Source organism: Equus asinus, chromosome 3 (assembly GCF_041296235.1).
Source record: "Equus asinus isolate D_3611 breed Donkey chromosome 3, EquAss-T2T_v2, whole genome shotgun sequence".
NCBI classification, from domain to species: Eukaryota; Metazoa; Chordata; class Mammalia; order Perissodactyla; family Equidae; genus Equus; species Equus asinus.
Genome location: NC_091792.1, coordinates 91,990,045 through 92,013,340, shown reverse-complemented (window position 1 = coordinate 92,013,340; position 23,296 = coordinate 91,990,045). Strand labels below are relative to the sequence as shown.

The 23,296-nt window shown below is 42.2% G+C and overlaps 1 protein-coding gene across 1 annotated transcript in view; it reads left to right on the top strand.

The window, feature by feature from the left end:
* PKD2 (polycystin 2, transient receptor potential cation channel) overlaps positions 1 to 23,296 on the top strand; it is a 54,103-nt gene that overhangs the window by 9,282 nt on the left and 21,525 nt on the right. The window contains exons 3-7 of the mRNA XM_014842427.3: positions 9,268 to 9,401; positions 10,874 to 11,124; positions 15,298 to 15,522; positions 18,602 to 18,830; positions 23,037 to 23,204. Of these exons, the coding sequence (XP_014697913.3) occupies positions 9,268 to 9,401; positions 10,874 to 11,124; positions 15,298 to 15,522; positions 18,602 to 18,830; positions 23,037 to 23,204 (1,007 nt within the window). The remainder of the gene's footprint in view (positions 1 to 9,267; positions 9,402 to 10,873; positions 11,125 to 15,297; positions 15,523 to 18,601; positions 18,831 to 23,036; positions 23,205 to 23,296) is intronic.

Below are 23,296 nucleotides of genomic sequence, written 5' to 3'. Positions count from 1 at the left end.
TCATATCTTCTGAGACTTTGCCTATCCGAGTGGGAACTTAAAGAAAAAAGTTATTTAAGATAAAAAGTATGTATATATGAACAACATCCATCTTCTTGCTTTTTCCTTACTAATTTCGTGAAATTTCCTGTTATTTGTTTAGGAAGGAATGTCTCATTACTTTTTAAAGCATGTTATCTAAGACAAATGCAAAAAAGCTAGAAATTATGAATTCATTACATTAAAAATTATAAAGCAAGAGATGTGATATTTTTAACTTTTATGTTCTAAGCTGTTAGAGCTTAGAATACTGGAGTCGAGTTTGCTCCCTGCATAGAAATTGCTTAAATATTAAACTACAGTGGCCTTAAATATTAACAGGTTGATTAGAATCATTATTATTAAGTTTTTTCAAGCATGACACATACATACATACATACATACATACATATTTCTTATGCAAAAGATACGTTCTGAGCCTTTGTTTCCTCATCTGTAAAATACTTATTTTGAAAGATTTTGTGAAGATTGGGAATAATATACAAAAGGATCCTAAGATGGTGTCTGTCGTATTAATAGGAGTAAGCAAAATTCTCCCGAGAGATTGTTGACGGTTGCTGAATTATGTCATCGGTGGGCTCTTGGAACTATGGGTTCTGATTGTTTGGGCATCATTTGGAGCAGCTAAGGACCCATCAAGAGCTTCTTTTCCATCTTACCAGTGTTAGTTCTAGCCCAAATGCCTTTAAAATCAGTCTACTTTACCAAGAGGACAGAAATAACATGGCACTAAGTAATCCCACTTTCTCTGTAATTTAGGATTTATTCTGACTTGAAACCTAAGGTTGCTATGAATGCACCGTCAAACTACTTACTAATATATGGGTGACTGTTATAAATGGTAACAGCATTTCTTTACATGAGTTAGATGCTGAAGTTAAAGAAAGGAATAAATAGTATTATAGAAGATCTTTGAAAAAGGCAAAGGAAGGTCTTTGGTGAATCTATGATAAAAATACATTTGCCTCTCCTTTTTTTCTGCTCTCTGTTCATTCTGTAAAACTGTTCAAATCTTCAGTGTTTAAACACAATAATTGAAACGACAAAGAAAAGTTAGCTGAGTCCACATCATAGAAATGTAGTATTTCTATATGTCAGAGAAATAGGCAAAATTAAAAGGCAGAAAACAATTGTAAAAAATACTTATAAGAAATACCACAAAGGATTAATATTTTAACATATTTGTAACCCACAGATCACTGAGAAAAACGCTAAGACCTGAGTAAATATTTTACAGAGTAGGAAATATATTTCACAGAATAGAAAATATAATCAATTAGTGTGGGAAAGTCTTTAACTTTAAACTCAACCAGTATCCACAGAAGTAATGAAAATAGAGAATGAACACCATCATCATGATACAGCATAATATGTCCTAGGACAGGAAGAAGAAATCTGTGTATCTCCATTTCTTTATCTCTGGAGGAGACTTTGCCTTGCATTCTAGAAAAAAAAAATGAACAGTATCAAATCAACACATTGTACACATTAAACTTATATGTCAATGATGTCTCAATAAAAAAAAGAAATGGATATTTTATTTTACTTGTAAAAATCTGAAAAGGATGATAGTCTAACGATAGTCTTTCTAATTTGCAAAAGAATCCATGCAGATGAAGCATTGTTGGTAACTAGGTCGGTGAAGTCAGTCAGTGGGTCACTCATACACCGGTGGGGAGCTAATTCTGTTTCCAGTGACAAATGCTCCGACAGCTCCCCACCTGGCTCCCCACAGCAAACACATTCAGTCAGAGGACCACAGGTTACAGTCCATAGAAAGTGACTGTTAAAGACTGACTGTCGCTGGAAAGCCCTTTGTCTTTTGATAAACTGGACAAAAACTACAATGACAAGAAACGTCTGTGGATGTATAAATATTACTTTAGGTGTGGCCTTTCCTCCACGTGCATAGCTTTCTCTTCTTTATGTCTTTCTGGGAACTTATATGTAAATATTACATATCCTCCTCTCTTGTTTTAAAAGAAAAGGTAGTACTAGCTTATACAGGGATTTGCAAAAGCCCTTGTGCCGACAGCCTCTATCCCTTACAGGTTTCCATCACAACTTGTGATGTACAGTTTCCTGTGAATTTTAACCAAAACTGGATTAAAATATTTGGGAGTTTTAATAACTTTAATTCACCTTTCCTGTTTATTCTGTAGCCTCACTTCTGCCTCGTGAAGGGCCCTCATCAAGGTCTCTAGGGACCTCATAATTGCACATTCTCTGGGTTCTATTCCACCTTTCTCTGGTGTTTGGTTCCATGGCATTTGGCATTCCAGAAAGTTCCCCATTTGGCTTCTGTGACTCCCTCTCTTCCCGTGTTCCTCCTTGCTCTATTCCCTTTCTTAGTTGTCTTCTCTCTGTCTCGTGTGTAGACAGTGTATGCTCTGTGAATGGGTCTTGGGCTTGCTTTTAGCTGATCTTTTCCACAGATACAGCTGCAGCTAGTACTTGTATGCTGGAGACTCCCAAGTCCCTGTGGACCTCTCTCATGACCTGTGAACCTTGTGCCAACTTCCACTGGACCTCCTGTGTGGTGTATTCCACAGGCATCCCGTTCTTAACATTCCCAAGCCTGGACTCGTCATCCTCCCATCCAAACTTGCTTCACTCGTGTCCTCTCTCTGGGGTAACGTTAACATCGCCCACAGGAATGCTCACCCAAACCTGCGCGCCATCCCAGGAGCTTTCCCTCCCTCCTCTCGTGTGATCATTCCCCCTAATTCTTCCTCTTTAGTGCCGCTCAAGTCTGTCTTCTCTCTTACATCGCTGTTGTCCCTATTTTAACCTTTATCATCTCTATCCTAGATTATTCATTTGACGGTTCAGTGATTTCATGAAAAACAGATTTAGGCCCTGCCCTTAATGTGGTAAGTGATGTGAAAGAAGACAACTGGGGAAGAGGATTCCCCTACAGGGAAGGATTCTCTGAGGCCTGAAGCCAGAAGAAAGAGCTGCATGAGTGAAGGTTCTGAGGCAGGAAAGAACTGGAGAGAGAACATTCTGGAAGCTGAGTGAAGACAGTCACTGGAGAGAGTGCCATCCGATGAGGATGGAAAGGTGGTCAGGGGCCGGACCCTGCAGGTCTGACAGGCTTTGGTAAGGGGTTTACAGTGGGAAGCCAGGGTTTCAAGGAGGGGAGTGACAAGATTTATTTAAATTTTAAGAAGATGACTCTGAATGCCATTGGACCACAGAGTGGATGGGATCTAATGTGTGGACTTTTAGGACTCCCAGACACCGCCTCACGACTGCTGTCTCTGAAACCAGGTTAAACCAGGTCACTCTTCCATTTAACACACTATAATCACCACACCTTCAAGATAAAGTTTAAAATCTTTACGTAATAGACCAGCGTTCACGTCTTCAGACGTACCACTCCTTATGAACATCTGGTACTTCACCCACGTCAACCACTGATGGGCCCTGGGCCTGCGCTGTCCCCTTCCTGTGGGTCTGTTGAATTCCTCCTCGCCCTTCAAGGTCAGCTCACGAGCCAGAGCCCCCGAGAAGCCCTTTCCAGTAGCCCCTCCTCCGAGCCGTGCTGACGTTCGGGCCGCCTGGGTCACAGCCTCCTCCCGCTGGGGTGCGGCTCGGGCACCGTCTGTCTCCCTCCGCGCAGAGCCCGGGAAGGGATGCGGGTGGGCACGGCTCAGAGATGGCACCGAGGTGTTCTCCCCGCGTGTTGGCAACTTTGCCCGTTTTCCTTCTCTCTCTCCTTCGCTGGTACTGCTTCTCATTCACTAATAGAACTTTTCCTAATATGACAACCAAAACGGTTCCAGCCTAATCATTCTTTGTTTTATGTGTGGCACTTTGCATTTATATGTAGCATTTTAGTTTGTAGAGTCCCTTCAAATATGTCCCTGTGAGGATTTGGTACAACACAGAGCCAGCAAAGAGGTTGGGTTTCCTGTTCAGAGTGATAGCTTCATTTTGCGGTGGGTGGCCTGGAATACTGGCCCCACGGCGTCTTCGTTCTGCTGTCTTTACATCTGGTCTATTTACATTTGTGTGGTAGTTTTGATTCCCTCTTTGGCCCAACAGTTATTGAGAAAATTTTTTTTTAATTTCTAAATGGCTTGGTTTTATCTATATATTTGTTTATCCTTTGTAAATTAATTTTCTGCATTTGTGGTTTAAAAAATGCTGCTTGGGGTCAGGCCAGTGGGGTAGTGGTTAAGTTCAAGCACTACAATTTGGTGGCCCAGAGTTTGCAGGTTGGGATCCAGGGTGCAGACCTAACACTGCTCATCAAGCCATGCTGTGGTGGGGTCCCACTTACAAAATAGAGGAAGATTGGCACAGATGTTAGCTCAGGGCCAATCTTCCTTACCAAAAAAAAAAAAGTTGCCTCATTGGTTTTTTGTTTTTTGTAGGGGGTTTTAGTTTGTTTGGGGGATTTTTGTTTGTTTTGGTGTTTGGCTTAAAACAACAGAAATTTATCCTCTCCCAGTTCTGGAAATTGGAAGTGTGAAGTCAGAGTGCCTGCAGGGCCACACTCCCTCTGAAACCTGTAGGGGGCGATCCTTCCTTGCCTCTTCCCAGCTTGTGGTGGTTGCCAGCAATCTTTGGCACCCTTGGCGTCGTTCCAATCCTCCATCCTCTCAGGGTGCTCTGCTGTGTCTCTCGTGGCTGTCTCCTCATAAGGACACTTGCCTAGTTGAGTATTAATTTCAGGGATTCACTGGTGTTCCCTTTGTGGGATAGCGTATTTCTAATTTTCATAAACGTTCCATGGATATTTGGAAAAGAATGTGCGTGATCGCTTTTGGTACAGTATAAAGTTTGACGTGTATACATTGTCACATATTCAACTGAAATCCCTACTATTTCTAGATAATTTTTGTCTGCTTTCTCTGACAAAGATTGAGAGGTATAAGTTTGTTTCCAACTACAGTTGTGATTTTGGTAATTCTAAGACCAGCAGGTATTGCTTTATCTGTCTTGATGTTGTTATTCAGTATGTAAGAGTGCATTATAGTTAAATCATTGTGTATGGTATCATTTGTCAATCTTTTTATTTAACTCAGTACATTATAATCTCCTTTGTCAGAAAATTATAATACTACTTAACACCTTTTTAAAAATATTTTATCCCTAATATATATCTAATATATTTATTTTCTTATTCCTTTATTTTTAACTTCATTTTGAATGGATCGCATAAAAATTCTAGGAATGCATTATTTGTTTTTTTAACCAATATTTAAGACTTTGTTGTCTAGTAACTTTAACCTCTTCGCATTTCATGCTTTTGTCAAATTTCTATCATCTTGTTTTTTCCTCTCTTTTTATGCTTTCCTGTTATTTTCCTTTTTTTTTCTTTTGTTACATTGAAAAGTTTTTTCTTTGCCTTTTGTTCTAACAATTTGGAATTTATACAGTACAATCTTTGTTTTTAGTATTTGAGCCTATATTTTTTCAACAATATTAAGAGTAAAATAGTGTCTGTTAACTATTTTGAAATGAGACCTTGTTGGGTTTGTGTGTTTGTTTGTTTGTTTCTCTGGTGAGGAAGATTGGCCCTGAGCCAACATCTGTTCCAGTCTTCCTCTATTTTTTGTATATGGGATGCTGCCACAGCCCAAAGCATGGCTTGATGAGTGGTGTGTAGGTCCGCACCCAGGATTCAAACCTGCAGACCCCAGGCTGCCAAAGTGGAGCATTTGAACTTAGTCACTACACCACTGGGCCAGACCCTGAGACCTTCTTCTTAAGATAGCTTTAGTTTATATACTGGTTAGCTGGTAATGCTGTGATAATATTTTTTATTCTGGTTTATTTTATGGAAAATGGAACTTGGGAGTTAAGATTAGGATTGAATGGCAGAAGAAATCCATGCACATAGGATATATATGTGTCCTTTACCTTTTATTTTTTAATATTCCCCCTCCTTTCTGGTCCTCATTTAAGGTTCTCTATTTCAGGCTGTAATTTTTTTCTTCACAATTCAGTTCATTTAAAGAATGAATGCTACCTTGCACGTGGGCTTTCTCTGTCAGGGACTGAAAGAAGAAATGATGTGACAGTCTTACATTACTGTTGCATTTTCTTTTTTACTGCAGTAACATTGGATTATAACATTGTATAGCTCTCAGGTGTACATGGTAATGTATTTCGAATTCTGTGTAGATGTTACATTTAACAGTATACAAGACACCTTCACACGCATTTCTCCAGTTGAACTACACAAAAGCCCTAGTTGTTATTCCCATTTTCTAGATAATGAAACTCAAGCTCAGAAAAGTTAAGTAGTTATCCGAGATCCCAAGACGCTGGGACCCGCAGTCATGCACACAGAGGCAGACATTCGCCAGGAAGCAAAGCTGAAACTCGGACCCAAATCATTCTGTCTCTAAATCTCGGGGGTCCTTTAGCTGCGGCCTAGATGGACTCATGGTGCCGCTGACTCCGGGAGTGTGTGGAGCTGTCGCTCGGAGACATCCCAGGGACCAGCCGAGGGCCTGGCGGGAGGGAGGGACTGAGTTCATGTTTGCCGATTGACGGCGTTGGAAGGATCCTCTCTGGAAAGCTAGATGACAGTGTTTCTCTGGATGTCCAGCAGGTGGCGCTGCATAGCCAGGGGGAGGCATCGCTTCCCTTTTCTTGAAGACTTTAAATCCCATACAGGTCCTGAGAATTTCAAAAACAATCACTATAATATAAGAAAATAAAGGAGGGGCTGGCCCCGTGGCTGAGTGGTTAAGTTCGCGCACTCCGCTGCAGGCGGCCCAGTGTTTCGTTCCTTCAAATCCTGGGCGCGGACATGGCACTGCTCATCAAACCACGCTGAGGCAGCGTCCCACATACCACAATTAGAAGGACCCACAATGAAGAATATACAACTATGTACTGGGGAGCTTTGGGGAGAAAAAGGAAAAAAATTAAATCTTTAAAAAAATAAATAAATAAAAAAGAAAATAAAGGAGATACATTTTGACATCAGTGGCTAAAATACTTATGTTTAGATACATATATAACTATAGCATATTTATAAATCAAAAAATTTAAATAAATTGTCATAATTCTTTTTTAACAGCAAAAAAACCCGCAGGTACAAAATTTGAGAAGGATCTATATTAATCAATCAATCCAAAGCGAATTCTAATTTCATGATAATTGGAAAATCCAACTTAATAATCGTTTAGTCGGCTTTGGGGAGCCTTCACTGCTACTGTTAGCATCGTATCTGCCTTGTTCCGTCGACTGACTCTGGACCCGCAGAAGGCCTTTGTAGAGTACCCTGTACCTTGTTCAACCCTCTGTGGGAGCTGGGTAGGCAGCACTCTCCCTGGGGACAAAATGAGCTCCCCTTCGTGAAGGCAGAGATCACATCTTGCTCGTCTTCACATCCAACACCTTGTTCCATAAATGTGAATGGAACAAGTCTAACCCTTACGTCTAAACCCTTAACTCTGGTTCAGTACGGAGGAGGCAGGAACACCCGCAGAGGAGTGTTCTTGTCCTGATTAGTGGGCCGCAGATGACAGATGAGGGAGCCCAGCCAAGGGGACTGGAAAACATCCCTTTCCTGTAGATGCAATACACAAGCGTGTGATTGTGTGTATTTATGGATCCATTGAGCTCGAGATGGGCTCTCAGACACTCTCGTGTTTGGATCACTGTTATCCACTCCTCTCTTTTAATCTTCATTTTCTGTGATGCTGTGGTGGGGAAGGGGACTATAAGAAGGAGAGATTTTACTAAATAGCATTTAATCCCAAGATCATCTAATATGAAGTTTTAAAATGCTTTTTGTGATGCCTGAAGATTATTACAGAATCAGCTAAGTATTAATTACCTGCTGGGTGTTGAGACCTGTGGTCAAAAGAAGTAGAAAATGTGTTTCCTTCCCCTCGAAGCCCTTTATCAGCTAATTATAGGAATTAAAGCATATTACACCTGCAATCATTAGAATCCAGCATAAGACAGTACTTGTTCACGTGCTGACATTTCTAGCATATGTGTTACAGCAATCTGATTGAGGAGGAAGAGCCACCATTATTGGACATTTAAGTGTCAGCGACTGTATTGGATAGTTTTTAGTTATTATTTTTATTTAAGCACCAAAATAAGGTGAGATAACTAATTATCACCATCTTACAGAAGAGGAAACGGAAGTTCAGAAAGTTGAAGCAACTGGCACAGGTCACATAGCACGTAAGAGGCATGGCCGAGATTCACACTGATCTCCTGTGACCTGCTCAGCCTATAAATCTTCTCCCCATCTCCCTCCAGGACCATTCAGAATGGGCTGGAATAACCAGCAAGTCTTCATGGCAGGGGGTAGCTTGAGTTTAGAGGGTTCCATACAAGACTTGATAGGTAGATGGGAGGCAGATGTGTTTGTGTTAGTCAGCATCCTGGAAAGAAAGAGATGGAAACCTCAAAGTGGTGATTAAAGAAAATTTAATGAAGGGACTATTTACGGAGGTGTGGCAGGGTCACGGGAACCAATAAGGGGAGGTGAGGTACTCAGGAAAGGTTACCACCTCCAGGCCTGAACGGACAAGGGGAGGGAATGGCGTGGTGTGGACCCAGTGTGGCTGTGGGAGAAGAGAATCCCCCAGAAGCTGTGGCCGAGGATGGAGGGTCCCCTGCCAAACTGCATCCGGGTGATAAGGGAATGAAGAGTGAGGGTGGAGAGAACAGATCCAGCCTCTCTCCTTGAGCCCCCAAAGCTCCCGTTCAGCCTCCCATCGGCTGAATGCCTTGGGAACCAAAGGATAAGCAATCTCCTGTGGTATGATCTGTAGAGGTCAGCCTCAGGGCACGGAAGAATGGAGAACTGATCTGGGAGCCCTCTGTGAATTGCCTGCCCGTGCTTTTGTAGAGATAGTAAGCAGAAAGTACGCAGCCAAAGGATGAGGAGCTCGATATGGCCTCTGTTGGGGCCTGTGCAGATCAGCCTCACCGGGTGGAGGGTCCGTTCTGGGAGGTGGTGGGAGATGAAGTTGAATAGGCATACTGAAAGTCCCACGTGTCAAGTAAAGGCGCCTGATCTTAATTTGATGCTCGATAGTAAGTCAATTTCACTTCACATAAGCCAGTGTCAACTTACTTTTTTTGGAAGCCAGAGAGCTAGGGAGATGTCCCAGAATGATACAGGGGAGGAAGGCGAGGGTGAGAGCAGACTGGGGTGATGTCTGCCCGTCACCAGGAATGTGTGAGTACATGTGCAGGCCCCACTGCGGAGTTCATTTGGCTCTCTCTGTGTTCCAGTGACCTACGGGATGATGAGCTCCAGTGTGTATTACTACACCCGGATAATGTCACAACTCTTCCTAGATACCCCGGTGTCGAAAACGGAGAAAACTAACTTTAAAACTCTTTCTTCAATGGAAGACTTCTGGAAGGTATTTGAAAATGACTTTGAAAGTATCTTTTTGTCACTGGAAATTGTTCATTTGGCTTCCTAAGTCCCATTCAGCAGGATATGCAGGGCCTGCGGTGTGCTCAGTGCTGTGTGAGATGGTAAGTTACGGTGCGTTGTTCGCAGTTCCATCGGGAGCCGTGTGTGCGCCTCGCACTGTGCTGAGTGTTTCATACTTAGCTTACTGAATCCCCACAGTAACCGTCCAAGGCAAGTGCTGATGTTATGCCCCAGGTCGTAAAGGAAGAAACTAAGATTTACAGCGCTTACACCTGCAAGGGAGTAAGAAAGATGGACATTTTTCTAGCCTGACAGATGCTTCCTCACCCTAGTTTATAACTCATTCAGTCCCTCCTGATTGAATTAAGTACCTGTTCAGAATCTCCTAGGATGTAAGGCCCAACAGGGCAGAATTTGGTTGCGTTTCTTGTTTTTTGTCTCCTTGATGATGATGGCGTGTCCCCTAGAACAGTGCCTGATACAAGGCAGGTCCATTCTTTCAAAGATCTCTAATGTAAAATTCAACCCAGCCTTTTCCCAGATTGTCACAAATTCCAACATAGCAGCGGAGGGTAAGCCATGAGTGATGCCCTAGGAAATGGATTAAACTGATCTGGAAGATATGGTGCTCGGGATCGAAGAAAACTGGACTGGAAATGATTATTTCTTCCTGGAGAGATACTTTCTAAAATTCATACTAAATCAGAGCTATTAATTTTGAAGACTGAGAAAACTGAATCACAGGACCGATTACTACTAATGCCTAAAAATACTTGGCATCCAAAACCACACTTGTGTTATTGAATCTTTTCCCACCTCAATGGGGCAAATCAGTCCATCTCTGTTGATCATCTGATAAGGACAGGACGCTGAGAAATGGCTAGATCTGTCTTCTCTACGGGCAAGGCAAGTTAATAAGAGACTTCTCACACATACACAATTCTGTGATAATGAATGCCAAGCTCTAAAACCCAGGGGTGGTGGAGGTGGTTAGAGAGTTCACCATATGACAGAAGATCCCACCAGATGGCAGACTGGTAATCAAAACTAGTGTTTTCTTCTCCAGACAAGTTAAGAACCAGGATTATGTGGGATGCTGTTTTAATAAGGAAAGTAACATTGATCCTGGTTGTGGATTTAGGCAAACTGCTCCCTGCCCTCCAGCCTTTAGTCCTAGAGCAAAAATCAGAGTTGCCATTCATTAAGCGCCCACTCTGTGCCAGGTGAGGCAACCGTGCAAAAGTTGGATACTACAGATTCAAGAACCCTGGCTCACAGGGGGATCCTGCTCAAGGCCTCCCAGGTAGCAAGTGATGAAGCAAGATCCAACCCACATCTCTGACAGCAAACCCACCCTTGTCATTCTCCCACGTTCACAGAGTCGCAGACATGCCTGGAAGAAGCAAGGCAGCCGCGGAGCTTGGACCTTTTCAGAAATGTTTCCTTTGCTTTCAGTTCACAGAAGGCGCCTTGTTGGATGGGCTGTACTGGAAGGCGCAGCCCAGCAACGGAACTGAAGCGGACAACCGAAGCTTCATCTACTACGAGAACCTCCTGTTAGGCGTACCACGGATACGGCAGCTCAGAGTCAGAAATGGATCCTGTTCTATCCCGCAGGACCTGAGAGATGAGATTAAAGAGTGCTATGATGTCTACTCGGTCAGCAGTGAAGATAGGGCTCCATTCGGTCCGCGAAATGGAACCGCGTAAGTGTCTGTGGCTCATGGTAATGAGCCCTGGCCTCGCACTGATATTCATTCATTCATTCATTCATTCATTCATTCTGACTCTTTCACCCTGGAGAAAATGGCTTAAGTGAGTTTTCAATGCTTATACTTAAAGCTGTGGCCAAATGAACCGTTGGTTTCTCAAGTTTTCTCTACTTTTTGCCCCCCTTCAGCTTCTGCATATGTATTTTTCAAAAGGTTAAATCGTTGACCATATGGCCCACAAGAAAGAAGCTATCCGGGCCTTCTGAGGTTTTTTTTTAAGATGCCTGGATCCTATTTTATAGATCTGGTGACATTGTTCGCTAGATTGTCACTAGGAAATTTTCTGGTACAGAAATCCTTTCATTAGCTCTTACAAATAAGTTTTCATTCAGAGAGCAGTTATTTCAAGTTATAATAAGCTGGAGGAAGCTTTTCTGTCTGTTTTAAAGCTGACCTCAGATGTGTGTGTGTGGTTTTGAGTATCTGTCTGTAATGTGTTTATTTGTAGGGATTTTTGTGCTTTTTGGTGACCATACTTAAGACATCTTGTGTATTAAGAAAGGACAGTCATTATTTTTGGAATTACTGTAATTATTATAAAGAATTGGGAAGACCTCTCAGGCTGCTCCAAGGTGGGCCTCATGGGGTCGCTGCCCCGCTGACTCACTGGTTAGATTGCCGTCTAAGCTTCCTTGGCTCATTCACTCAGCTGCTCGAGATCCCTTTCTTGGGCACTGAGACCCCCATAATCCAGATCTGTTAATATACAATGCAGGGAACACCTTTCCCGTGATCGGATTCTTTGTCTTTATCCGGTGCACACCCTATTTAGTACCAGGGTCCATAAGAAACGAAGTTAGTAAAAATCAGAAGATTTAGAGTAAATGGCCTGAATAATCTCAAAAGACATTTTTTCTAGGTTACGATAGTGATTTTACCATCTAATGCTCCTTTTTCTAGTTCCTGCAAAGCATAAGCATGTCCTTAAACTGTTTACCTTGTCCAGAATCTTACTTTATCTCCTATCATTAATAAGAGAAGTTTATGCAGCCACTACTCCATGTTAGATGCTATTTAAGATGTGATTTCATGCATTATTTCATCTACTCTTCACAAAACAGCTCTGAAATAGGTATTGTCTCCATTTTATAGGTGCAAAAAAGAGGCTCGCTTCCCCAAAACGTCATAGCTCACAAATGGAACCAAGAGGAGGTTTAACCAGCCTACTCCAAAACCCACCGCCGCCTTCTCCACCGTGTTGCTGCTTCCATATTAATTACGTTGTTAGGATGGTTTCTTGCCGCCCTCTGCTCCCCATCAGTATTCAAGCTTCTTGAGGGCAGGGACTCTATTTTACTCGCTGCTGTACTCTCAAAGCCTTGAGCAGTGCCTGGTTTATAAGGATGTCAATGAATACCTGTTGGATGCACAGATAGATAAGTGATTTCCACTACAGGGTGGACCACACGAAGGGGAGCTTTCTCACGTGTATCTAAACCATTCCTTGATCCTGCCGTATTCTCGGATCACTCCCATTTCTCTTTCCCTTCAACTCCAAACTTCTTGAAAGAAGAGTCTCCACTTGCCACCTCCATTTCCTTACCATTAGTTCGCCCTTAAAGTTTAAACCTCTGCTTTTAACATCTCTCTTGGAAGCTACCAGTGGATTTGTTCAGTTTGCCAATCCACTGAGCAGTTCTCAGTTTTCATCCTGTTCGGCCTCTTGGCAGAAAGTGGCAGCGTCAATTGCTCATTCTTCATTCTTCTGTGAGTGACACTAAATTTTGGTTCTCTTAGTCCTGTAACCCCTTCTTCGCTCATTTCTCTCTTTTCCCAGGTTCTGTATTCAGATCTCTGTCTTCTCTTTCTTTATACTTTTGCCTTGATGTTCAGATGGCTCCCACTCTCATCTTTATTTGGTGATTCATCATTTCCCAACAAATATACCGGGTGTCAATATGGGCCAGGCATGTTCCCAGAGAGGTCTCTCTTTTCTAGCAGTTCCCTTGGTGTTGGCTAGGATAACAAAACAGCAATAAACAAGACTGTCCCCCATCTTCACAGAGCTTAATTTCTAGTGATAGGAGACAAATCTATATTCCACCAGTGCCTATAACTCAATATACCCCAAACTGAAGTGATCACTTTCTTATTGGATCTGCTCTTCCACCTGTTGATGGCACCACCATCTTCGCATTATCCAAAAAGAGACTCCAGATTCGCTTTTTTTTTTTTTTTGGCTGAGGAAGATTTGCCCTGAGCTAACATCTGTGCCAATCCTCCTCTGTTTTTGTATGTGGGACACCTCCACAGTGTGGTTGGTGAGTGGAGTAAGTCCACGCCCAGGACCTGAACCCATGAACCCAGGTCACCACAGCAGAACTTGCAGAACTTTAACCGCTCAGCCACAGGACTGGGCACCAGAGTCACTTTTGACATGTCCTGTCTCCTCTGCCCCAACTTCAAATCAATGGCCGAGTTCTGTGACAGTCACTAGGCTGGCACTCCCTTGGTCTTCCTTTTCCTCCCCACTATCACTGCTCTGGTTCAGGCCTCATCACTTCATGGTTGTTTCAGGGACTGCTAACGGAGCTGTGTCAGGGTCCCAGGCCGCCCCAGGTTCAGTGACTCGCTAGAAGGAGTCCCAGGATTCAGCGTTTGGTCGTATCCACAGCTCAGGTTGACTGCAGTGAAAGGAGATGAGCCGAAGCAGCAGAAGGCACAGGCACATGAGGCAAAATCTGGAGTCACAAAGCGCCGGCTTGCAGAAGTCCTCTCCCAGCCCAGTCACACAGGATGTGCTAAATTCCTTTAGCAACAGGTTGTAACAACGCAGGTGGAATGTTGTCTGTCAGAGAAGCTCATCAGAGACTCAGTGCCCAATATGTTCACTGGGTGCTGGTCACATAGGCACCCTCTGCCTGGCATGTACCAGACTCCCCGACTCCCAGAAGGAAAGCAGGCGTTCGGCATAAGCCACCTTGTTTGACAGACAGCCTAGGCACACTGAGCCACTCTTACCAGTCAGAGAAAGTTTTACGTCAGTGTCGGGGCTGTTTATCAGTCAAGTTCCAGATGCCCGCCTAGGTCCCACCTTGCAAGCAGGCCTTCCTAAGGAAAGGCCGTCTCAGACCCTCTGTGTTAGCTCTCTCCTGCACATGGGCCCTCTGGTCCTCACCTCTCCAGTCTTCCCCACAGCCTCCAGAATCTCCCTGTCTGTCCCTTCAAACCTTCCCTTCTGTGACTTCTTCGTGCTTGCCCTTCACAATCTGACCACGGTCTACCTCTCAGCCTTCTTTTCTTCATCACAAGGGAGCTGAAGCCAGTTCCTAGCTGGGTGCCTTGTGCTTCTCTGGCCCTGTCTGGCTCAGGCTTGAAAATGCCCTTCCCACCCACCTGTCCAGGTCCAGGTCCACCTTTCATGGCCCAGGTCCAATACGGCTTCTTCTCAAAGCCTCCTCTGATCCACCTTTCCTGTTGCTGGACCTCCAAACACTTAGGACTTTCCTCTGATCTGCCCGAGCTACTTCTCTGTACTTCTCTTTCGGTTCTTATACTCATCTACCTTGTGTTTTAATTGTTTCATTACAACCTCTCTCTCCCTATGTATTAAAAATTTGAGAGGGAAAAGATCTTGGTTCATCGTTATATCACCATTAACGCCATTAAGAAGCACCTGGTTCCTACGAGAGCTTCTGTAAATATTTCTGGATTAAATTCCCAAACACTGTGTGGAGTCTTATTTAGTTCACTTGCGTTTGATGACCTTGTAGCTTTTTTGGCTGCAGTTTTCTTTGGGGGCCTGGAGTCATGTAGTCTCTGAGTACAGTTACCCAGGGAAGGCAACCGTGATAGACCGAGGGCTCATAGCACAGGCTCTGGAGGCTGACAGTCCTGCTGTAGGCTCCTGACTCTACCGTCAAAAGCTTTGAGACTCCGCTGCCCTCACTAAGCTCAGGGCCTCATTCCTAAAAAGGGGATAGTAACTGTATGAGAATTAAATACGAAAATGCTAATAAAGTGCCGTGTCGAGCACATTACCCAGCTCTATGATACGTGTATTTGTTATGTTCTCTATCTTTCTAGGAACCAGTTGTCTTTGTAATTGCCATAAATGTGCCACTGATTTTACCTGTTTGTTCTGTTTTTGTTTTGTTTTTTAATTAGTTGGATCTACACAAGTGAAAAAGACTTGAATGGGAGTAGCCACTGGGGAATAATTGCAACTTATAGTGGAGCTGGCTATTACCTGGATTTGTCAAGAACAAGAGAGGAAACAGCCGCTCAGGTTGCTAGCCTCAAGAGAAACGTCTGGCTGGACCGAGGAACCAGGGCAACTTTCATTGACTTTTCAGTGTACAACGCCAACGTTAACCTGTTTTGCGTGATCAGGTGTGTACCGAGGGCCCTCAGCCCTCCCCTTTCTGTGTATTTGTGTGGGAGGGAGATAGGTGAGAAAACTCCAGTTGGCTAAATGAGAGTGCCAAGGATCAGAGCTGAGAGCAAGGGAGGAGTGAAAACCGAGGGCTTACTGGAATAAGGATATTTAGAGGGAGGGAGGGAGGATCCTAGAATATTATCAGTGGGGAAGAACCTTAAGTCTGGTCCAAGTTCATCCCCAAACTGGAACCTTCCCAGAAAAAGCACTGTGTTTTACTAACACCTATCCTTACCCATTATGAGGATGATCAGTGCTACACGCTCCATCATCATGGTCTTGGCCATCAATCTTGATTCATTTCCATGAGTTTCCCACTCTCCAATGATGCCCATGCTGTGAGAACACAAGCACAGTAGTCAGGGGCTTTGCCTGGGTTCAGTAGGATACCCAGATACCTGTTCACCTCAAGATTCACCAAAGGCACATAAAGTTCCTTCTTAAGATCCTGTGACATTGCCATCACAACCACTCTGGTGCCCATGAGGAAACTGACAAAGATCCTACTGGCTTATCTTGGCCTCTTGTCCGTTCATTCAGCAAACATTATTAGACACTTAATATGTGTGAGGCACTGTTCTAGGCTCCTGGGACACATCAGTGAACAAAATAAAGAAATTAATTAATTAAATAGTATGTTAGAAGGTAATATGTGCTATGAAAAAATAAAAAGTACAACAAGGCAAGAGGGATCCAGAGTTCACCTACCTTAATCCTCCTGGTGGATGTGTCAGCAATACCCAAACATCACTGACATGAATTGCTTGCACATATATGTACCCACCAAATAAGAAGGATAAATTCTCATAATACCCTTATAGTGTGATTTTTTTTTTGAGGAAGATTAGCCCTGAGCTAACTACTGCCAATCTACCTCTTTTTGCTGAGGAAGACTGGCCCTGAGCTAACATCCATGCCCATCTTCCTCTACTTTATATGTGGGACGCTTACCACCACATGGCTTTTGCCAAGCGGTGCCATGTCCGCACCCGGGATCCGAGCCAGCGAACCCCGGGCCCCCGAAGTGGAACATACATAATTAACCACTGTGCCACTGGGCCAGCCCCTTGTGATCATTTTTGAGGCTAAACGCAACTGTGCTTTACATGGCCAGTTGGATTTCCCAGTCCTTGTATTTAACAACTTTTGCAGAAAATGATATCATGTTAAATCAAGCAATAGTTATTACTATAAATGAATAAAAATCTATTGCAGTTCGTATTGAACTTTTCCTAATGATTCCAGTGAGGATATGAAGAGCATAAAAACAGGCAGACAACTCTGGTTGACATTTAAGGAAATACGTATTTATAGAGTCTTGAGTGTGTCTTTCACTCCCTCCCAATACTTTAAGAGTGAATATTTCAAGGCAGTGACTTCATTTCTCTACACTGCTGTCTAAGTTTCTGGAGGGGTTGGCAGAGCAGGGCCAGAACGGGCCGTGGAGAGATGACTTGCACACAGAGGCCACCTCCTGCCCTGTGAGCTCACACTGAGGCTGTCACAAGGCTCTTCATTTCAGTATCGTCTCCTGCGTTTTTGGTTCTCACCTCTACTCTCCAACACATCGAATAGAACGAAAACAGGATATTGATAGTGAAGAGGAAGGAAAAGTTTTCATGCTTCTTTGACCAATTCTAACTTGCCATAGTCTCTGCCTGTACTTGATCATTGCTCATACATGAGTCCTATATATTCAGGTTCTAGGCTACCATCCTGTAATGGGAGAAAGTTATTTCTAATAGCTTACTAAAGCTCTTTTTTTTTTATGGAAGATTAGCCCTGAGCTAACTACTGCCAATCCTCCTCTTTTTGCTGAGGAAGACTGGCCCTGAGCTAACATCCATGCCCATCTTCCTCTACTTTATACGTGGGACGCCTACCACAGCATGGCTTTTGCCGAGCGATGCCATGTCCGCACCCGGGATCCTAACCGGCGAACCCCGGGCCGCGAGAAGCGGAACGTGCGAGCTTAACCACTGCATCACCTGGCCGGCCCCTGACTAAAGCTCTTTTAAAAGTCTTAAAATTAAGGAGCTAGAGATTCTATTTCTAGTTCAATAGGGAGTCTGTATCATTCAGTGAATCCCTTAACTTTCTCAGTGTGACACCTACAAGATGGGAATTTGACAAGAAACATCCTCACTTCGATTATGCTAAATCACTAAAGATCAGTGCTGTCAGTATGAATGTAAAAAATATGGTACTGTTTCAGACAATCAGGTGTCTATGGAGCACCTGCTAACTATAAAGCTCTGGGAAGGGTAGCAAAAAGTACCCCTAGGGCAAGTTATCTGATGCTAGTCAGATGTTACCAAAATGACTAAATGAGAAACTCAGTCTCCATCTTTATATTTATATATAAATACATAAAATATGTATCTTACTTTTCAACCAGATCATACATGTTTTGAATGCATCGCTTATATTTCTTATGTTCTTCATTGCCCAGTTCAATGACTTGGCATTTAATAGAAGTCCTTGAAAGGTTTGTTTCTTGATTAACTTTTACATTAAAAAAACAGCAGTTGGGGCTGGCCTGGTGGCATAGTGGTTGGGTTCGCATGTTCTGCTTCAGCGGCCCAGGGTTCCTGGGTTCGGATCCCAGGTGCACACCTACCCACCGCTCATCAAGCCATGCTGTTGTGGTGGTGACCCACATACAAAATACAGGAAGATTGGCACAGATGTTAGCTCAGGACCAATCTTCCTCAGCAAAACAAACAAATAAATAAATAAAAGACTTAAAAAAACCCCAAAAACCAGTGTACAGCATTTTGAGCAGAATAAATACCAGAAAAGTAAAAGAGAGACCGAGGAGGAATAATCTCTTTTGGTCTGGGAGGCCTTGGGAAGTCGTGTTCCGTTTGTGGCACAAAATTCTGCAAGTATGGAGTTACTAGCTGTGATAACATTTTGCCTCTAATTTGGGGTGACTTGTGGTCTCAGGGACAGACAGATGGACGTCCTTTCCTGGCTGCATCCATGTGTTATTGTTGTGGTGATTGTTTAATTGTTCTTATTGCAATGCAGGTTATTGGTGGAATTCCCAGCAACAGGCGGTGTGGTTCCATCTTGGCAATTTCAGCCTGTAAAGCTGATCCGCTATGTTACGACTTTTGATTTCTTCCTGGCAGCCTGTGAGATTCTCTTCTGTTTTTTTATCCTTTACTATGTGGTGGAAGAGATATTGGAAATTCGCATTCACAAGCTACACTATTTCAGGAGTTTCTGGAATTGTCTGGATGTTGTGATCATTGTGGTAGGTTTGAGAACAACGCCAAACTCCCTGTTCTGTCATAAAAATATGTTAGAGTCTTTGAGCTCCTCAATATTGTGGATCTTGATATTCCTGAAAGAGACTTTACAGGATCTCCTCTGTCATAGTAACTTCAGTGTTGCTAATTGTTTTCTCATTTTTCATGAGTAACCCTTCTGGATATAGAAGTAGAGAGGCATTTACAATAAGCTCTCAATTAGCCACACTAATAACATGAATAACATAGTAATTCATATTTCGTTTTGGCATGCCATGTGAGATTTGGGGGAGAAAACAATGTTTGGTTTATTCTGTTTTTTGCTAATGATATTTTCCTTCAACTGCTAGCAAAAATTAATTTATATTTTGCTGCACATGTGTAAAGTTAGGCAAGAACAAACATCCTGAAAATATTTTGAGTGGCAGAGAAAACCACCCTGCAGTTTAAAATTTCCTGCAAATCGTCCACAGTGGACAAAATATAAGTGATGGCCTTCAAGGTTTTCTGTATAAGGTGCAAGAAATCATCAGGCAGACTTATGATAGAGTCAGGACTGTGACAGCTGGACTCTGTTATGTCTTTTAACACTCGTTCAAGACATTTTCCCTTCAGCAGCATCTTCATCACTTCCTTCCAGAGGCCTCAGCGTAGAAATGTATTTTGGCCAGCTTTTTTCTCTTCAGCAATAACACATAATCTTTTGCGGAGCCCTCTTACACATTTAAGCATATAATGACATGCTTAATTGTTACATGCTTAAAAGTCTATCCTTTCCACTGTCCAACGGCAGAGACGCCCCTCTGAAGGCTCAGTAAGTGACGCATTTCCCTGTTAGCCTGCCCTCCGCTATTATCCTACTTCTTGACCAGTATTCTTCCCTCTCAACCAAAAATTCGCTTGGGCTTTGTGAAGCGTTTACTTCAAGTCAGTATCAAATCATCACTAGAATGAGTTGGTAAAATATAGAAAATTTGTTATTAAATATAAAAAATATGTTATTCATATGAGTAAAAGAATACTTAAGAATAAAAAAGAACTATATAGATATATATTGCATGGCAATAACAATATTAACAGCAGCAATAATAGTAATGGCTAACACTTTAGAAACTTTCTGAACTAGGCACAGTTCTAAGTGCTTTTCATAGACAGAAGTTCACTTAATCCTCACAATAACCCTTCTAACCACTCTGCCACTGCCTATCAAGCCCCATCCATGTATACTTCAGAAAGAGCTTTTACTTAAAATAAAAATTCCTATAGAGTACAGGGGGGAGCCTGTCCGACCCTGGGGCAGTTAGCAGCGCATCCCTCCTTCCACGGTAGCTTTGTCGCATCACAAATTCCTGTAGGCAAACTCTTGATCTCCAGGTTCTCAATGTATTAATAATGAACAGAATTACAAAAGAATTTCAGTGTTTAAGGAAGCAGGAAAGGCAATGATACTGGAAATAATTTTTCAAATTATTTCATTCTGCATGATGTCAGAGTGCAGTCCATATACATTGAAAATTATTCTAGAAAACAATTATTATTTGGAACTCTAAGGATGAAAACTCTGCTTTTTGGGTTTATATGAGTAGATTTATGTTTAGGTCATTCAGAATAATGGTAAAAAGGTGAGTGTGATATTATGCTAATTAATAACGGGTTTCCTTTTTTAACCAAATACCTTCAATAGCAACAAAAGACTAGTCAGTGGCATTCAGCTGTTTTGATTATGTACACCTATCACTGAAAATTTTGATGACGCCACCTAATATATTGTATTTATTTATAAATTGTGTGTGTGTGTGTACTGGTGTAACAGGTACATTTATAAAAACATACACAATATAGAATTTGAAAGACTGGGATGAACAGAAATACAAATAGAATTATAACACTTTCTTATCACCTGCCTAGAAGTTTTAATGTTTTCTCCCCACACCCTAATGGACTGCCTTGTACTCACTTTGAAGACCGCTGGAAACAATAGCTGATGATGTCATGGAAATTGAAGATAGTTTCTTTGGCTCAGCAGCCACAGTATTTTGCAAGTATTTCTTTGAAAACTTGCTTCACTCTGCTATTGTTCTTACTTTTTTTAACTCTTGGTACTGCCAAGACAATTCAGACTGTGCCTTTATAAAGAACAAGGAAGAGCTACTGGAATCCTACTTCTCCTTTGAAACCTTCTCTGAACCAATAGAAATAAGGGTATGCTTTCTGCTCTTCCCCCAAAACAAGCCCTATATTCCATTGGACCTACCACCCTATGGAAAGAACCAAGGCTCTTTTGTTTTATCTGGCCCAAATTAGCTGGAGTACGCCTGAAGCTTGAAAAGAAATGATCTCCTGAATGTAAATATCACATCTTAGAATCACTCTGAAATTATTCCCTCTATTTTCCTTTTTTTGTTTCTTTAACAAACACTGAAGTCACTGGGCTTACTTCAATCAACCATTTGTCCTAAGCAATCGTCCTCAAAACTAATGGAATTGCTAAAAGAAGACGACTCTTAAGAAGTCTAAATTTGAATAATTTTGTTGATTGGCAGATTTCACAGGATGAAAATGATTAATTCATTTATTCAACAAATACTTCCTGAGCACTTACTGTGTGCCTGGCGTTGTCCTGGGCATTGGGCGTATAGGAATGAAGGGAACAACCGAGACCCCTGCCCTTATAAAGCTCATGTTAAGGAAAGTTCGTTTGTAGATAGGGAGGAGAGTCCCAAAGAAAACTCAGGAGTGACATCACAACCCAGATGCTTACAATTCTCTTTTCTCATCTCTTTGCTCTCATTCCATATTTTGAAGGAAAAGTCTTAATGAAATTTAATGTATTAATATGATATTGATATTGTATAAATGACCATATATTCCATATTTTTATAAACATCTGACAGAGCAAAAACAATTGTAGCTAGTGAGATTTGGGTAAAGGGTTATTGTTGGACTCAGTCAGTCAACCCTTCCCTCTCAGCCAAGTCCACGTAGAAAAACATTTTCAATGTATTCCAGAGAGCTCAAAGAAAGTATTCCTACCACCAGCACAAAAATACAAGATTAGCTCTGGGATCCTTCATAGAGAAGAAAAGGAAAGTGGTGAGGTTGATTGTTTTCAGCTGGGATCAGCAGCCAGGCAGGTCTCTGCTTTGATAATCACCTGGAGCCGTGATCAGGACAGCCATATCAGAAGGGCTAAGGAAGGAGTCTGACCATCATCTAGGAGAAGAGAGAGAGAATGGCCAGCAACGGCCACAGCCCACCTGCCGTGGATTCAGACCCCACGTGAGGGCAAGATTGTCTTGGTTAACCCCTAACACTTTCCTCATATACATGTTAATCCAGTGGTGATGGATGCAAGTAAGGCACGGTGTCCCCTCAGATCTGGTTTTATAGCCCAGAACCAAAGCAGATGTGAAGTCACATGGTCATGAGTTAACATGAGAAAGGAACAAGCGTGAGGGAAACCCCCAGCTCTATTCTCACTGCAAGCCTTCTCGAGCCCTCTCCGTCTGTCGTTCCCACCATCATTTAAGACTGGCTCAGTCTTTCCTCTTATGAGTACGTTTTTTTAATATGTCTTGTTTCAGTCTTCACCTTACGTTTTGTGGTGTCAACTCCTTAGTGGGTTTTTGCATTATTTCTCTTTGTATGTTTGTGGTCTTGGGCCAGAGTATAAGTTTCTTGAGGACAAAGTTTGTGCATTTTACTTCTGTTTGTTTCTTTTGGACCCTAACATAGTGCTGTATGCATAGATATCCACTATGTGTTTGTTGAATAGAGGAAAGAATGACTGGCTGGAAATTGAAAATAAAACCACAAACAAAAACAGAAAGTAAACTGAGGGTGAGAAAGCAGAAGAGTGTAAAGTGATTTAAATGAGGGTGGCAGAAAAAACAGAAGTCATTCCCATTTGAGTGATTTTGCAATATAGTGAAGTCTTTCGTGTGTGTGTGTGCATGTGCTCATGCACGCATGCACACATACACTCATTGGGTTTCTATTCCTAAGGAAGTGCAAGCAATATATTGTTTTACTTATTTTATGGCAGTGCTCAACCCTTTCCATTTGTGTGAGTGACTTTTATGAATGCCATTGGATGAGTAGATTGGTGAGCCCTAGAATTAATACATTAGTGAAAAAAAATAAACTGGTCATTTTAAGGTAAGTTATGTATTTCTAAAACACTAATAATATATAAATCTTTTGTTTTCCAGCTCTCAGTGGTAGCTATAGGAATTAACATATATAGAACATCAAATATGGAGGTGCTACTACAGTTTCTAGAAGATCAAAATACTTTCCCCAACTTTGAGCATCTGGCATACTGGCAGATACAGTTCAACAGTATAGCTGCTGTCATAGTATTTTTTGTCTGGATTAAGGTAATTTATAAATTTCATCTTCTGGATTTTTAACATTTTTCCCTTTTTATTAACGTGAGTGACTCAAAACATTGGAGGACTTGAATTTGCTT